General features: G+C 56.6%; 2 protein-coding genes across 2 annotated transcripts; both read right to left on the bottom strand.

Annotated features, from left to right (window-relative positions):
• Window positions 1-566: 566 nt before the first annotated feature.
• Window positions 567-4,240, bottom strand: J7T55_005659 (uncharacterized protein; the record flags this gene model as incomplete). The annotated part of the gene is made up of 2 exons (XM_053145339.1): window positions 567-3,617; window positions 3,698-4,240. The coding sequence occupies 2 exons, from the start codon at window positions 4,238-4,240 to the stop codon at window positions 567-569; spliced, it is 3,594 nt and encodes a 1,197-aa protein (XP_053000430.1).
• An 11,959-nt stretch (window positions 4,241-16,199) lies between these two features.
• J7T55_005658 (endonuclease exonuclease phosphatase family protein) lies at window positions 16,200-17,561 on the bottom strand (the record flags this gene model as incomplete). Its single annotated transcript, XM_053145230.1, has 1 exon — window positions 16,200-17,561. One exon carries the CDS (start codon window positions 17,559-17,561, stop codon window positions 16,200-16,202), a length of 1,362 nt encoding a protein of 453 aa, XP_053000429.1.
• Window positions 17,562-18,097: the final 536 nt, after the last annotated feature.

Below are 18,097 nucleotides of genomic sequence, written 5' to 3'. Positions count from 1 at the left end.
CCGACCGTCATCCCTTGGCAACCCTTGATAGTACACGGCGAGGCGACGCAGTAGCGCATTAACTCAGAACGGAAAGCAACAGCAATAAAGTTCTCGATGGATTTGAGGCGTCGGGTCAAGTCGCTCGGGTTTGCACTCGTCCAGGTAGAGTTCAGAATCCAAGATACAGATTCGAAGCGGTTCGTGGGTTTAACATGTAGCATAGTGTGGGCAACTCCAAGTCAAAAAGCGCGAGCTGGTTGAGTTTTAAGGCCGATCGATGTTGGGTCGTGTGTCCGCAAGGACAAGTGTATTTCTTGGGTGTGAGATAGAAGTCGTCCAATCGTATGGCATAATGTGCATCGGAGGCCTTGACAGGCTGTTGATGCAAATGATTCGTGCTGTTCTTTTCCCCAGGACCAAAAATTTCAAAAGCGAAAAAACCAAGAAACGAGTAATTTTTGGGTATCAAAATAAAAGGACCAATAACAATAAAGCCAAAGAAGCGTGCGCGTGCAAAGGTAGGCAAATGATGGCGGTCGTCGGTTTCAGGTGGTTTCGTGATGGTAGTTACGGTAAAGAGTATTTTAAGAGGAGTCATTGGTGAGCGCGCTGTTCATAGTCTTTGAGTTGGACGTCCCAATCTTCCTCCAGGTGAACATGCCCTGCGCATTCACACCACCGGGGCCCTCCACTGGAGTCCGCGGGATCTGGTTCTCCCTCGGCTCCAGCAAGAGACTCTTGCGGTAGTAACTGACCTGGACGTTGCTCTTCGGGTCCGAGTCATGGACGCGTTCCAGCTCGGATTGGAGCCACTCCTGCATGTCGGGCAGCTCGGTGAGCCGGTAGGGGATCTGGAATCGCTGGAGGTCGCCGATGATCTTGGCCGTGCGCGTGTGCTTGTCGAAGTTGACAACAGTCATGTCGTTGCCGTCCTCGCCCTGCAGTTGCTTCGTAGCTGGGTTGCCAATGTCAACGAAGGTCAGGTCGGTCAGGAACATGCCCTGGAAGGGAAGGCAAGGTGGGACATGGTCGGCGAGGCGCGCGCGGAGCGCCTTGTGGTTCTGGGCTGGCTCAACGATAGCCTGGAGAGCCTTGAGCATCTCGCGCCGCTTGGGTGACACAATGTCCCACGTCTTGCGCAGGCGTGTGATAGTTGAGCTGTTCAGGCTGCAGATGATGGCCATTAGCGCGTCATAGTTGTTGAGCTCGAGACACTGGTGGGCAATCTTGATCCACTGCTTGATAACAGCGGCTCTCTTCTTGACCTCGTTGTAGTGCAGAACGTTCTCAGCGACTAGGTTGGACAGCTCAGTAGACAGGGCAGTAAGAGCCTTGACGTTGGGTGAACCCACGCCACCCTTCTTCATCCATTGAGATCCGAGTAGCTCCTCCGGCAGGATAGAGCAGAAGATGCCCATTTGCTTAACTGTGATCTGGCGAGCAATCTCCAGAGGATCGAAATCCAGAATCGTTGGGCAGCTTCCGCCAGCCTTCCAGGCGACCAGGGTATGCGCTTGGCTCTTGGTGAGTGCTGGTGCCGGCATCGGCGTGTCCACTGCTATGTACTGCGAAACGGCGGCGTTGTTCTTGCCCATGGACGAGACGAAGCGAGGTACAAGGGTTGTATCTGTAGAAGAGACACGTTGCACAAGGTCGAGGAGGCGCTTGCTAGCTGAAGGCAAGGCCGAGTGAAGCCTAGACTCAGCGAAGAGCTTAATCAGCTCCAGTGCCTTGTGGTCCGTCTCGTCTCGCCAATGTGACTCCATCCAACCCTTCAAGACGTTGTACACCCTCAAGCGGACCGGCCCAGACATATGCGGCGAGTCACCGACGTACTCGAAACGGTCAATCAGAGCCTCGGCGAGTTTCGTCGGGGTACAGAAGAGTCTGAATGTCAGGAAGAAGGTCGAGACAAACAATGCGTCAGGTGTGGATACGTGGGTGGTCAAACGCTCCACTAAGGCCGGCAGGGAGCCACCGACAACCAGACCTTCCTTGTTAAACATGAGCTCATGCGCATAGGTCTTCTCCAGGAGCCTTGACTCCACCTCTTCGACCTCCTCGCCATTATTGCTGGTGGTGCTCAGTTCAGAGATCGATGGTTGAAGCTTGGGTCCGAGATGCTGGTCTGGTGTGGTGGCGCGGGTGGATGTCTGAGACAGGAGGCTTGATTCAGAGCCTCTGTTGAGGTAAGCACTGCTGTTTGCAGAGCTGGTGGCATTCAGGCTTTCGCGCTGGTAGGAGGATCGCCCCTCGCTTTCGGGGTTGGCGGAGTTGGTCGGGCTATAGTCTTCGGGCGCGAAGGATGTCGACAGCTTAGGTAGTGGCGGAAGGCTGGGGCGGATTGAGGAGACTGATGTTGCGCTGTCGGAGGTATTACCATCGGAGAAGAGGAGTGATTCCCGCCGAGGTGGGAGTGGCATGACAAGAGGCTCGGTGTCATCACTGTCGGGGTATGCTGAATACGGGACTTGTGGCAGGGGCTTGTCCTTCGGCAAGGGCTTGTGGATTGAGGCGGGGATGGAGACAATGCTTCCAGACCTTTCACGCTCTTCTCCGACGATGTCCAGAGCCCCAAGATCCAGGTCAAGTCCCATAGTACCATCTTCCAGCTCGAACTCAAAGTCGCCTATCCTCTCAATGACCCATTTCGTCTTGGCGACACACTCGCCGGTGGCCCTGACGCAGCCGGTCGCAGCAGACAAGAGTCTGCTGTTGTCCTCGGTCATGATGATTTCGGCCAGCTCGGGGCCATTGTCTTGGTGCAAAATATCGCGGGCGGCGTGCACGAGATCTAAAACGCGGTCGTACATGGCAGCTCGGGGTTGTTCTAATAGCTCCTTGGTTAGAGAACTGTGGGCGCACACAACGTCGACAACCACCAGGAGCTCTCCGCCGGAGGTAGCCGACTGCTTGATGGCCAGTGCGAGGTGTGGTCGCGACTGTGACTGGAGGTGCAATCGGCCGATGAATGAGCCAAGGTGCGAGAGGAAAGTGTCATGGCTGGCGGTGAGACGCTCCGAGACAAGGTGCTGCGGCCTTGATAGCGGCGAGGGGCCAGCGAGAGAGACCCGGTGAGCAATACTGGACGACAGGCGGCTAAAGTTGACAGCCCTCTGGCTGTTCTGAGACAGCCGTGCACCTGTGCCAGCGGAGCGTCCGGTTGACAAACGGTCGCTGGCGGGACTGCCTATTTGTGTTTCCTCACTAGCTCCGGCTGTGGGTGACTCGGGAGCCAATCCGCTGTCGCCCGCACGGGAACCTGCATCATGGGACTTGATTGTACTCCGGTCGTCGTCAAAACTTGTCGCGTCTGCGGGTGGCGTCGGCGGGACGTAGTTTTCCTCCATTACCGTCGGCATCAAGGTCACGGCCGGTGCCCGTGATTGCCTGTCCTCTTCCAGGATGTCGAGGAATCGGACGCCCTTGGTGACAATCTTGAAGGCCTTTAGTATCATCTCATCGACGGTGTCGTTGACAGCGTCGGTGGGGCTGGATATCTTCTGCTGCTCCTGTAAGCGCTTAGCTGTCTTGACCAGGGCTGATAGTTCGGAAAGTAGCGATTTCCTGCCCCTGCGCAGCCCATCGTGGCGTTGCACGACCGATGATTCGCGGGTCAAACAATGTGTCCGTTCCTGTGTAACATTGATTAGCAGCGGCGTAACAAATAGTGCGAACCGTTGCACAACTGGGGATGTGCGCCACGTCGACATACCAAAAGATAGCGCACGCCGGCAATGATGCCCTTCATGAACTCCTGGTTGCCAAAGATCTCGCTGTCGTTGACGGCTGTGCTGCGGCACAAGTCCCAGAAGTTGAGGAGGGCCTTGAGCAGATTCCGCATCTCGTCGGGGTCGTAGGCGTAGCAGTAGTTGGTGGGCAGCCATCCTCGCGCGCCCGACACCAGTAATGTGCCGTCGGCCCAGCCATTTGTGTGTATAGAATGCACCAGGACGATGTCGCCCTCGTTTAGCGGTAATGTGACGGCGGAGTCGGTCATGGCATAGCTGGGATGGAAGGGGTAGAATGCTCGCAGGAAGTTGTGGAAGACGGGCGGTGGGTTCGAAGGCGAGTTGAGGTCCTCCTGCGACCCCTCGGGGGTGGCCGGGGGAGTCATCTCTGATCGTTGGTAAGGATTGGTGGAAGAAGAGGCGTCGGTTGTCGATGCATCGCCAGTCGAGCCGGACCTGGATTTCTGGATTGTGAGGGGCGCCACCTGCAAACTCGACCGGAAAGGTTGTTCGCTCAGCATAACCATGGCGGGTGGAATTCACGAGTGGAGAGTCATGGGAGCTGTGGTTTTGTTTTGAGCCGCTGTCGTGTTGTCCGTGTCGTGTCGGGTCGTGGGTGGTATTGTGGACCCGGAGCCCAAACCCAAGGTTCTTTTTCCCTCGGTTCGCTGGGAAAGCACGAGCACCGTGTATTTATTTGTTGGCGGCGAGTGGTCCCTGGTTTCAACTTTGCCAAAATCCCCAAGAAAGATCGTCCAGCCCTGTTCTTGAATTTGCCCCGTACTGCGCCCTGAGGGTGGGAACAATGCCGGAGTAATTAGAGCCTGGGCTGAGGTTTGTGGTTCCAATTGGAACTGGTTCGACCCTTTCGTATGTGTCCTGGCCGATGCTCTCGTGACAGATAGACAAGCTGGTGAGGTGAGGTCCGGATTCTCCAATTTCCGTTCCTCGTCGTACCGTACCCAATCAATATATCACCACCAGTTCACTGTCGGAGTGAGAGTGGGTGTGTGTTGACGTGTGGTGTGTACGTATGTGTGCTGTATGTTGTGTTGAGGTGTTTGCGAGTGATGGAGCAATAACACACAACACAAACTTCAGTCTCGACGGTAGATCGTGTCGGGATCGAGAGACTGTTGTTTTTCTTTGACTGACTGTCCGTCTGGTGCAGTAGCAAAAGGGAGCAAAGCAGAGACGCGGAGCGTTCTGGAATGTTGTAGCAGGAGGAGGGAGAGGATCTGTGTGGGTGTTGTATGGGTATGGGCAACTTGGGTGTTTTGCTCTGCCCGTGCCCGTGGGCAAGGACAGTAGGAGGAGAAGCAGGGTAGGGTGGCCCATGGTCGGGTCTGGCAAGGGTATGGGCAGGGTATCTGAGTACCCGGGAGAGGTACAAGTTACAGTCGCACGCATGCAACGGCTGATGGACGATCAGGTAGCAATACCAACGCGCACAAGCACCCACACACACCAGGCTGGGTAGGGTACATTGAGAGAGGGAAAGCAGATTGGGGACCTGGACTTGGACCTTGGAATGACGGATTGCTGGTCCGTCTGCTACACAGTGCACTGTGCGCAGTCGAGCTTTGCCCCCTGTGCAGGGCTCATCCTGAACAGGCGGCGCTACTGTATCCTCGTCCAAGAGCGCGGCAGGGGTAAGGCCAGTGCAGGTTGCAGATGCAAGGGCAGCCAGACCTGGACTGGTGGTGCTTTGCTCTCTCTTCTCTCTGTCTGCTCTCTGTTCTGCTCTGCTCTACTTGCTCTCTTTGCTTGCAGTGGGCTGGACTGGAGACTGGGACTGAGGTCACCCACCACACGGACCCTCCATTGGGGTACGTACCCCTCCTCCCTCATTCTGTTTTGGAGACACTCACACACTGAGAGAGAAGAAGGTACGTACAGTACGGAGGTACAAGCCTTCTTCCACGCCTGCACTCACCCGAGTCTCCTTCCCCTGCTCTCTCTCTCTCTCTGTGTGTGTGGTGTGTGTGTCCCTCCTTCTTCCCTCCCCGAGGCCTCTGCTCTGCATCTCGTTCGGGTCGGTCAATGTGATGCGATCTGCATGAACTGCCCACGGTGCCTCCATTACAGGGTCAGTAGACTGTCCATCTGTCTGACTGCTTGACTATTTGCTTGTCTGCGTTTCTATCAGTCTGTCTGTCTGTCTGTCTCTCTGCAATTGGGTCTGCCAGACTCGGACACCTCCTGTCTTGTCTTGTCCTGTCCTGTGGTCCAGTGGCTGGCTACGTTTCATCGCCGCGACAACCACTTACCAAACAATGACAGGCAACAAACTGCAAAGGGAGTAGGTAGACTGTAGTGCCATGCCGTACTGTACAGGTGGTCGAGTATCACCAAAGCGCGGAAGAGGCCCGAGGGGACGTAGCCCAACAACAATAAAACAACATCCGTCTCTCCATCGCGGTCCGACTACATGCTGTACACAGAAGGAAAGAAAAGGTGGGTTGCGAGGTCACACACATTCCAAGGCCAAAAAGGCAAAAAAGCTTATCGGACGGAGATGGATGGCGGTGGAGGCGGATTTCCATGTTTTGTAGATTGGATTGCTCAGCATCTGGAAATTACACGTCTACGCCCACCAAGCCCACAACCACATCCCGCAAGCAACAACCACCTTGCCAACCCCGACCCTCATCTCCCTCTGTTTCCGGTTGACGACTGCCCAATAATAATTAATAATGGCTGACGAGGCACAGTGAGAGATGGAAAATAAGAGACGGCGTCCAGGAACTCTGCAGTATAATTCACGATCCCATGCAACATCCCAAGAAAAAGAGAGCATAGCATAACAGTTAGGTTGCCTCTCCTTGCCCCTAGGCCAAGAACAGCCCGTCAGTCCGTCAGTCCGTCCGGCCTCATGGCGCAAGCAGAGGAAAAAAAAAGGGGCACGGAGAAGGATTCAAGATGCGGCCAATGCGCAAGGCCGACCCGTGTGTCTCCATTCATTGCTTCTCGAGCCAATTCTCCTGCTTCTGGCTTCGTTCGCTCGCTCGCCCGAGTGAGTCGACTTGTTATTAGCTGTGTACGGACTGACGGTATCAAGCAAGCCCTGCTGCAACCTCGGAAGTCGAATTGCCCACCTCACGCCCCTCCACCCCCCTCCCCCCTTCATCAAGAGTGAGAGATCCCGTACACGGTCGCAGAGATCACACACCCTCAAACTCCCATTCTGTCTTGGATATCGACGTAGTACATGCACACACACATTCATAGATAGAATGCATATTCGCACACACGCGCCCCCACCCGATGCTGCTAGACCTGCGCAGCGTCTTTGGCGCAGCTTATTCTCGTCGAGGCCCTGTCCATGTCCACCCTGGGGCGGGTGCGTGGGTTGCGTGGGTGGGTGCACAAAACCGCTGCAGAGTCCCATCTCGCCCAGGGTTATGCAGGGGTTCAACATTTGAATTGCGGTTTTGCCATGCTCCGGCCCACCAAAACTCACCCGTCGCTCCACCGTGGCCCAAGCAAGCGCTGTCATGGAGAACGAGTGATACAGTGTACAGTGGGAAATCCAGAGACGTCAGCAGTTCAATTAGTGTTTTCCTGTCAGTTCGGTCTACCTGCATCCTCGGCACGAGATGAACGAACGGTAGAGTTGCAACGGACAATCATGATGCGCTTGATCAGACTAGCTTGGGCCGTTACATCGAACATGAACACCTCTATCACACACTCTCTCTGTATCTCCCCATCCGAGCTTGGGGCGGATGGAAAAACGTTTTGTCCTCGGAGATCTGCATTCACGCCTGCCGATCCTATCCTCGGGAGATTCTGTTACAATTGAGAAAGCACAAGCACTTTTTGCACACGCCCTCGGGCAGGCAGGCAGGCAGGCAGACAGACAGGAGACCAAGCAGGCAGATATGTCCGATAACAAAGACGGGCAAGATTTGCCCTGCCCCCCTCCTCTCCCCTCCTCAGACGAGCAGACGGGACGGCCCAGGAACCTTTACCAAGAGCAGAGCCGAGACCCTTTCCTTCTCGTTCATGCGTTACTCGGAACGAGGCTCGCCCCGCAAGGGATGGGCCAGCTAGGTGACTGATGGACAGGAGAGAGAGACAGAGAGAGAGAGAGGCACAGAGGGGTGGTAGGAAGGTAGCTAGCGAGGGATGGGGGATGGGAGTGAGCAAATGCGCTGCAGCCACCCATGCCGTTTCGCGCCTAGCGCAGCAGCGATGCACGGGGGCTGCATCGCAAGCCATACATCCTGTCACTCACATCGCATCGCATCGCATCGCGTCGAACCGTCCCTGACGCCGACGACAAGAGGATGGCCGGTGAGGGACGAGCTGACGTCGTGGGGCAACTGCCTGCGAGCTACAGCAGCTAGCTCGCAGGAGAGGGTAAGGAAAGCAACTGGGCCGTGGCGACGCCATCGCCACAGAATGGCACAGGCACTGTGGTCGACTGGCAAGGGGGCAGAATGATCCCCCGGAACCGTCAATCAATCAATCAATCCATCCCCTCCCGAGGCTGGGTTTGGGGGCCCCCCCCTCATCAATTGTCCCAGGCCTCTGAGACGCCTGGTAAGCAAGTGTAGTCTAAACGGGCGCCGGCCTCGGTCTCCCTTGGGCGGACGATCCTGTTGGGTGGAGGGAAAGGAAGGGGCCTGGCTTTCTTCCTTAGCCTGATGGGTTAGTTCTGGTGGGGATCCCACGAGTCACGGCAGTTCGCAGCCGAGGGGGAAGGATTGGGCCCAGAGTCACGAGTTGACCACATGTTATTTATTGCCACTGATGGGGAGGGAGATGTCCCGTCCCGCTAGACGCTATCAATAGCAAAGACTGCTAGACCATATACGGCCGTACTGCTGAAGAGGAGGGCATGGTTGGTGACGAGATGATGAGATGCTAACTATTAGACGCTTGAAAGGGGGGCGCGGAGAATCAATCGCGACTCGCTTGATTTGGGCATCAGTCAAGATGCATTCCTCCACGAACACAACGCCTAGGAAGAAATGACCTCCCTCCTTCCTCCCGCCCGTCCGCCCCAAGCCAAACTCACCGTCGGCCCTCCGATAGGGTCGGCATCCTCCTTCCTGCCAACGGGCAACCCCCAAACACGCCCGGCTCGTCTCGTCTGAACTCGTACCGTCATCGTGACTCGTAGATCCCCCGAAACAAGAAGCCCAGCTGGGCTGAGAGGGCGGGCGGGCGCACGAAAAAGAAAAGAATTCCACATTGAACCATTGGGCGGTGCGCTTGGGGGCCCTGCTCAGAATTGATACACTCGCCCAGCTGTCGCGGCCTTGGCGGGCACGCGGGAAACGCGGGCTCCCCGTTTTTTTCCTTCTCGTTCGCCTTTTTTGGCCCTCGCGGCTCAGCGTGCTTTCTGGTTTAGCAGGGGGGCGAAGAGCGAAGGGGGGAGGCCGAGGCGAGGCGAGACGCCAGGCGCCCAGGCGCCTGTTTGGCGCGAGGCTGTGGGCTATACGAGGTAGCAGCCAGCCCTTGGGATTGGAGAGAAGGCGCTAGGCGGCGCGCGCGACTCGAAATCTTGTTGGCTCCCCCTTCCGCCGGCTGGTAGGCTAGGTATGAGCCAGTTTGAACCTACGAATAGCCTCGCAGGTCTGGATTGTCTCTGGCTTAGCATGCATGGGCGAGGCAGCGCGCCTACGTAGGCGCCTCCATTGGCGGGCGCGAGGCTGCGAAAGCCAGTACAGTGTACAGTATGAGAATATTCTCAGATTGCAATGTAGATAAGATGACAAGGTTATCTTGATTCTTGTCCATCGCTGTTCAGAGTTTGACGAGCATGTCCCCAGTTCCGCAAGCTTGGGCGGTCTAGACGTGGAGAAACCATCAGAACCGCCTTTCCATCGCGGGTCAAGGCACTTTGTGGGTCCCGACGGTCAATAGATCGAGCCCTGCAGGCGCTGGGGGGACACATTTGTCACTTGCACAAGGCTGCAATGGGAACGGGGTAAGCTGAACTTCGCTTTGACAATGCGCGCCATGGGCGGGAGCATGATGCCGGTCGGGACTGATGTCCCTCTCGGGATGCATTGTGCGTTCCCGGTGTGGCGGAAGGTTGCCCAGCTGAAAAGAAAGAAAAATTATCTTGTCAAGTATGGCCGCGACACCGACTGCGCGCAAGCCAACGCGTCCCCTTTGCCTCCGAGAATCAAGGCATGGAGCCGTAGCGCATTAACCTGCAGATTGGGGGAGACTTGATGCTTCTACACCACAGTATTGCTATCACACCGTGTTGAATCATGACAGCGACGATCACAACTTGAATGCTGCGACGTGGATGGGTGCCCGACCCGACGTCGGCAGCAACACCGACCGATCGCAGAGAGGAACTCTCGCCGATCATTGACCCGTGGCTTCGGCCGTAGGTGACGAGGATCCCTCTAGAGGGACAGACCCGTCGGGCCCTCTTACGCGGTCGCCAAGGCAAAAGAGTCATTTCACGTGTTGCTGCCGGTATCATCGACAGCAACGCACGCAGGTGGCCGCCCGTCTGGGGTGCATGCTGCACGGAGGCGGGACGAGGGACAAGTTCGGACCAGAGAAGACAAAACAATGGTCCGCGGTGAAATTGCCCCATCGCAACATCGGCCTTGCTCCCATGGGCATCTAGGTTGGTGAGTTTTCTTGGGTTCCGAGGGCAAGCCAGAGATTGTGCTCCTGCGACTCTGGCGAGAGAAAGCCCGGGACAGAGTTGTGTCAGCGTAGCATCGCATCGAACGTGATCGGATTTTGACTTGATCGGCTAATGGCCACACCCTTGTCGCGCCTGTCATCTTGCCCTTGATGGGGCGTTCAACCGCTGCTGCCGACGGGTGTGAAGGATCGCGGGGGGCACTGGTCACTGTCTGATCCTCCCTACTATCAATTGGGCTTGTGAGGCGTGTGAGGGTAGAAGGAAACATCCGCCAGACTCCAGACTGTGCGTCGACGATGGCTAGCCGTTTTGGTGATGCTATGCCAAAAGCAAAGAACAAAGAGGCACACGCGGGAGCATTCAGCCAATGGACCGGTCAAGTCGTGTATGCGCCTCGTGTATGCTGATCTTTCAAGCTGCAAACGAACGACACTATCGACTTGACACTGCGGTGGTGATCAACTGGAATGTGGAGCGCACACAACCAAGCAGCCGGCGATATTGGACTTCGAGGGGTGGAGTCGACCCATAATGATTGATCGATTTATTGAGTCGACTGATTGAGTTGCTGCCCGCAGAATAAAGTTGGGCTCTTGCATCAACCAACAGTCAGTGATATCGCATGCAAAAGAGAGCAAGCAGCAGGGCAGGGCAGGGCAGGGCAGGGCATACAATACAGTGCACAGTATACCAAGCCCACCCTCCACCCATGCCACTACCGGTGTCAGACAGATGTCACGATGCAGCCATCAATGTCCTGCAGGAACTACTATCCGTGGCCCCGCCGAGCGTGTGAGCGATCCGACCGCCCACCCACACGAGACCTGAGTCTTGCTCCGTTGGCTTCCCACAGCGTTGGACCGCGGAGGACCGGAATCCGTCCCTAGTGCCGGCGTGCAGCTCTGCTCTCTCTGGGCCCTAGAGGGGCCCCCCGCCCACCAGACTGGGCCGAGTCTGGCGGTGGGGTTCTAGATCCCCCCATGTGCCCTTCCCATGGCCCTGTCGTGCCTTGCCATGGGGGCAATTGCTGCCCAGGGTCCTCCGGCGCACTGGGTGACATCCAACGCTCTGGTCGCGAGCTGCAGAACTTGCCAGGCAATCTGTTGGCTGCTGGCATCGCTGACAGGTACCAAGTGGCTGTTGGTGGTGTTCACGATGGGGAAAAAAAGAAATGACGAGTCGAGCTGGTGTGCCAGTGTGGTGGATGCATGGGACGGGATGTCAGGGTAGATGGGCCAGATGACGGCCAGACGCCAGACGCCAGACGAGGGCAAGGCACGACTGCTTCCGAGCAACGTTGGACGTTGGGTGCCGTGGCAGCGTGGTCAATGGCTTGTCGCGGTGGTAATGGTCATGCTGTCATCATGGTGGTCAGAATGTTGATACAGTCGGGCTTACCTGCCGAAGCGATGGATGGGCGGAAAGCAATTGATTGTGACGCAGTTCGTCAGTGGTTCGGTTGTGGAGGTGCTCTGCAGCGTGCTTGATGCAATCAGATGCAATCAGATGCACTCAGGACCACCCAACTACTGGTTACCCGCCCTGCCAATGCCAGCCCTGCCTTACTGGTACTTGCCCTGCCTGCACCGCTCCCGCGTCCCGAATGAAGCTATTCTGTAGCGTGCAGGCCTGGGCTTTGTGTGGGCTGCATGCTGCAGCATGGCTGCAGTCTGGCTGCAGCCTGCACGTTGTTCTTCACGTTCCTTGGTTCGACTTGGCGGCAAGATCGCGGGCGGTATGGAGCTGGTGCTAGTGCTGAACGAACAGCCGAACAGAGTCGCCTAGCTACAGCAGATGAGGGCACAACATATTTCTCGCGATCTGCTGGACCCAATGGATGGCTAGATCCATTGTTGTCCAACCATGGCCAATTGGCAATACAGCGCTTGGCATCTACGGTAGGCGATAATCAGGGCGAGATTAGATCCAGTGCAATCAATCAATCAGTCATCCATAGCCAGTCAATCGTCACCTTCGCACCTCGAGGCGTCTCCAGTCAGCAGCAGTCAATCAGTCAAATCAATTGGCAGGACATGATGATGTTGTTATTGTACTGTTATCTACTGTGCAGACAGACATCAATTAACCCCACATCCCACATCGGAGGGTCGGCCGGCCAATTGCTCTAGCGCCGCGCTAATCAGACACCTGCCCTGTGCAAAGGGAGTACGTACCGCAGTACGTACTCAGGTACGCACGCTACTGTCCCTGTCCCAATGTTCGCAGCTTCCCTCTCTACTGCTCTCCACAACAAGGTAAAATGTAGCGAGGTGATGCTTTCCTTCCCTTGAATCTGAAGTCTGCAATGAGGTAAGAGCTGCTACTTCTGCTGCTGCTGCTGCTGCTGCTTCCATCACCGCCAAGCCAGGCGATCATGCACTCGTGATCAGCAAAAATCGACAGAGACCTCCTCGTTGGGATGTCGTGGATGCATATCCTGATGCCCTGATGCCCTGGTGCCCTGATGCCCAGGCTCCTCCGACGATCCCATCCAAAGCTGTCGCACTCACGCTGCTGATCACATACTTATGCTTATTACTACGTTTACGCTCACACTGTTCTGCTCTGTCCTATCCATTATTCATTCAGATTCAAGCTCGCACCTCGGCGAATCCAATGCTTGAATGCTGTGCTTGGCTGCGTCGACTCTCGGGCACGGTCGCTTGCAGCTTGCAGTTTGCAGTTTTTTCCACCTCAGCTGCCTCGAAATCGCCAGAACAAGATGCATTGCAGACCGTATTTCACCTTTTGTCTTCAGGCCGCCTCACCTCGACCGTGCCGTGTCCACAAAAATTGGCAATGATGCAGTAGCCCAACCCACCGCCCGGCGACGCATCCGAGATCCAGATTCGTGTCCCGGCCCAACACACCCGAACGCAGACGCAGACGCAGACGCAGCATGCCAGGCGTGCATGCGACGCGGAGCTCAATGTGGAAGCAATCCTTTCTGCCCCTGCAGCACCGCGGCACGGCAGCCCGGCTCGACGTTTCGGTGGCCAGGAACCAGAAGAAATGACGCAGCTCGTCCGTCTCGTCTCGCATCCTCCCACACCATACCACCTGCCTGCCTGCACGCACACCCAACAGCCAGCCCTTCCTACAGTACAGTACATGCAAGCATGCTCTCCTCTCGATGGCCAAGTGATACTCGGGCTGGGGGCCGATAGTTGTGTATGATCCTTGTCTGCCTGCAACGGTTGAGCATGGATCGAAAAGGACAGCTCCGGGGGCTCTCCTACAATTCATCCAACCAACCAACCAACCAACCACCCACACTGAAAATGCAGCCCCCGACTCCGAGTCCGCAGGATCCTTCTCGGTTACCGACTCGCTGGCTCAGATTCACGACCTAACAAGCCGGTCAACTGGCCCATCTGAAGCATCGCAGAACTCTGTTCTTTGACTGGGGATTCCTCGGCGAAATTTCCACAACCAACAAACCTCATCAGGCAGCACTCGGTGGCTTTGGTGCTGTCCCTCCTCGGTCCGACTCGACTGCCTGTGGCGCCACGCTTGACAACAGTGTTGGACAATCCATCACTGTGCCGCCCCGAGACATTACAGTACTCCGGCCGTTCCTGTTTCGGCGGACACAACGTTAACCCAGACTCTCGGGCGCGCCGTAATTGTCTGCTCGACCTGTCATTATCGCTTGTCTACGACCGCCCCACAGTCCAGCAAAACTGGACGTACAGTTGCCCTGAAAGAAGCGTCGCAGGCTCCACAGCACTCGTTTCGTCGACAGCTTCCAGCCCCGGACATCATCCGCGCCATGGCATCTACGTCTCGGGAAAGTTTCACAGTCGCATTCGGGCGCTTGACAGATTGCCGCGCTGCAGCGCAGGGTCCAGGAAGACCCAAATACTTCTGCACAATACGGTCGTGTACAGTACTCACCTCGCTTGATCATAACGTCTGCTTTCGTCTGATAGCTCTGGAAGGGCTGACTGGCCCCGTTGAGTCTGCATCCCAAAGCTAAAACATCATTTCCTTCGGCCAGTCTATACACCACGGTTTGTGCAATGGACAACTGTGGCTTGATTGACTTTGGAATTGGCCTTCATTCATGTCTGGCTGTTTACCCGCTGCGCCAAGACCGCGCACAGATCAACAGCCCAAACTTTGATCTTTCTGTGACATGCAGTCATACCATCGCTGGCTTTTGCCGCGGTGATTCTATGCCGGCCGCGGGAGCTTTGCTGGCGTCGTTGCAGGAGACTGTGTGCATCGTATGGAACGCTACCACTGTACTCGGTGAGCTGCTATCCGTGTTGTTTCCAGCCAAAAGTCAAACCGCCCGTTGCTACGGCCATTTGCGGCAGGCGCGCTGGTCGCTTAGCATGCAGGGCGAGGGATGATGAAGCTGGGTCAGGCCTGGCTGCTAAGCGACGTCTCAACCGGTCTCCTTCAGGATCCTCGTCGATGGCTGATCAGCGACCATCCTCGTCGAAGCAAGCCCTCCAAACGGCGTCATGGCAGATTCGCATTCGTCTTTGTCTCCAGTGGAATCCGAGTGTTGCCACCATCTTGGCCATCAATGAGCCTGGGGGCAAATTGTACAGTGCTGCGCGGCCGGGTAAGGCTGCTTTCTTTGCCAGCCGTGCGACTGTTAGGTCATCCCAGACGGCCGGGTTCGGTCTGGACTCTGCGACGCATGTCATCGTTCCCACATGGACACAACAGATCAAAGCGAGTAGCGCATGATGCTTTGCACGTACCAAGGCCGGTTCCTCTTGGATTCTCCCGACGTTCTGGATCTCACCAGCCGCCTTCGAGCCGCGTTTAGCGTATTTTGTCAACCGCTCGACTCTTTGTCCCTGAGATCCTGTACATGGCGGCATCCTCTCGGCAGACGGCACCGTTAGGTTGGCGCTGGCCACGACCCTTTAGACTACCGTGTAGATGGGACGACATGTTTCCTTCTAGCTTCTTTCCATCTCAAGTTGTGTTTCTCTAGCGATTGGCGGAGACTGAGGCTACGAAACGCTTTCGTCACAGCGTCTGACGGTGCCAAGCTACTGCTGCTGGCTCCCCCACCTGTCAAACCGCTCCCACGTTTTCACGCTCTCATGGTTAATTTCATGCTCACTAGTCGACGGCCTGTCAGCAGCGCAGAACGACACAAAGAAGCTTCTGGTGGCCCATCAGATCGGCTGCTAAGGCACAATCTGCTTGGCATTAAGATACTAAGATGCTACCGACTCTAGTGACGTCCAGCTCGACGGCCTGGGTCATACTCGGCTGTCGCAAATCTGCTCAATGCACAAAGGCCGCACAGTTGATACTGTGTATCACAAGCAGTCGTAGAAATGCGAGAGCCGCGAAGCCAGTCTAGTCCACAAGGCTAGCCGCTGAAACCCCAACGTCAGCCTTGCTATAACAGCCAATTCCACCATCAGCTGCTGTTGCGCAGAGCTCAAAGCTGGCCTTGGCCGACGCATGTGACAAGCACACGCAACAGGTTCAGTATGAGCTAAAGTTAATGACTCTGCAGCAAACGATCTACAGCGTGCGCCTCCATGTTTGGATGAGCTGTGCTCTATCAAGTTTTGTTTCGACACACTGGTCTATTCTACACACGGTCTAGCGCCCAGCACGCCCGTCACAAAGTCGTTTCTGCCAAACCCCGCCAGACACCGGCGATCACGCAGGTCCAGTGGGGGAGACACACCATCACACACTTGATGTGACATTCATGACAGACTCGAGAGTTTCGCGAAGACGCGGACACAGCTTAACTGCTGTCACTTATACATACGCATACTATTTGTGGTATCGTAACTTATATACATGGTGCTAATTCAACGCTTATACTTTCAAGGCAAGCTCTGCGGCCTGTCGTCTAGCCCGTCGGCCGACTATGAATGTGGCGCGTACACGAATGCCAGTTGGTCCAATTCATCGCCATCCTGGCCTAAGAACCCGACGATGCTCCAGCCGGTCGGGGCTGTGAAGTCGGCACAGTCGCTTGTCTTTGTGCCAGCACTCACGGTCTTCCCTGTGCTGGTGGTCGCCAGGATGTAGAAGTTACGCGTCTGGTTGTTGTAAAGGCCCTGGCAAAGCGTCGCCTTCGTCCAGTATTCGCCCGAGGCCAGCGTCAGGGTCGCCTCGGTGCCGCCTGTCCCGCCGTGGGTGAGGCTGGCGCCGCTGCTTAGCGTCACGCCGACGCTGTCGAGCCTGTTGGCACCGCGGAAGGTGAGCTTTGACACAGTGGGCTTGGAGATGGAAGCGAGCGTCTCGACGTCGCTGAACCATGTGCCGTGCGGGCCACCCCAGTAGGCGGACTGGCGCAGGCTAGCGCCCGCGGTCCAGGTGAAGTTGACGTTGACGGGGTTGTGGTCTGTGAGGATGCTGCCGTTGGGCTGCAGGAACCACTCCCCGACGTACATGAAGCTACTGGCGTCGAGGGTGACGAGTGGCGAGGAGCGGTAGAAGACCTTGTCGACGGTCTCGCAGCTACTGTTGTCCGCCGGCTGCGGGTTCACGCACAGGGTCTCCTGAGTGGGCACGACGCCGCCGCGCGCGATCTGCACCCAGGCATCGGTGAAGTTGTTGTCAAGCAGCGTGCGCACAGCCGTGTCCAGAACGCGGCTGTAGCGGGAGTTGGTATCGCCGAAGATGACGACTGCATTGCCCACAGAGTTGGCCTCAGCAAATGCTAGTACCTGGTTGATGTTGGAGTTGCGGGCCGTCTCGTCGGCGTCGGTGGTGCCGGCGTCGGCGTGCAGGTTGAAGAAGTCGGCGTAGACGGCGGTAGAGTTATCCGTCGCCGCCGCGATCTGCACGCGCATAAAGGTGAAACCCTTGGGCGTCAGGCAATCATCGCTGTCGGTGTTGCTACATGTGTCCCACTTTGTGCGGGTGAAATCGACCCACGGGTAGTTGGCGAGGGTGTTGAGCCCGGACCCGAACGGAACACCTCCGGAGGTTGCGGTCCGGTAAGGGTGGTTGTCGGTCTCGTAGACGGCCGCGTGGTAGTTGAAGTCCTCCTGCACGTGGATGACGTCGAAGTCATACTCGGCAAAGTAGCCGCCGATCAACTTGGAGTTCACTGTCTTGTCGCCAGGCACCTCGTTGTTTTGCAGGATCTGCGGCAGGCCTGCGACGTTCATGGTCAGGACCGACAGGTCGCCGGCCGTGGGCGTTGTCGACTGGGCGGGGACTGCCTTGGCGAGCAGCAGGGCCGCTGCTGCGGCTGCTGTCCTCAGGGATGCTGCCATGACTGTTTCGAGACAGTGGTGGCTGTTTCGAGGGGTGATAAGGTGATAACGATTGTGTCTTGTCAGAGAGAACGAGCGAATGTGTGCCTTGGGATGAACGACTTCCCCTCCTTGAACGACGGACCTGCAGGCAAGCTTTATTATCTCGCCCTTGATCAGCCCGGCTTCGTCTTTGCAAGCAAGGTCGCAATGAAGACGGCGACGAGGTTGCTGGACTGCTCTTGACCTGCGCCGTGTGATATCACCAGGGTTGAATACGACTGCGGCGGCCTGACCCTCTATCTATAGCCAATTTAACCATATCTGCGACACTGTCGATCTATATATGGGCTTCAGCTACGCGATGTTGCGGTGCCCCGCCTCCATGTCATGAGTCGATCAGGAACCACTGGAGGGGCACGTGGGCAGTTCAAAAGAGGGGCGCAAGGGCCGGTGTGTGCAATCAATCAGTCATTGCAATATCAATCTCGCCTCCAGTCACTGAACCAAGGGCGCTGTGGTGGTTGAGCATGGACGATTCCAAGAAGTGATGCACC

This window comes from Diaporthe amygdali (genome assembly GCF_026229845.1).
Source record: "Diaporthe amygdali strain CAA958 chromosome Unknown NODE_1_length_4327563_cov_65_473760, whole genome shotgun sequence".
NCBI lineage: Eukaryota > Fungi > Ascomycota > Sordariomycetes > Diaporthales > Diaporthaceae > Diaporthe > Diaporthe amygdali.
Note: the sequence above shows the minus strand (reverse complement) of the source record. Positions and strands in the feature narration are given on the sequence as shown.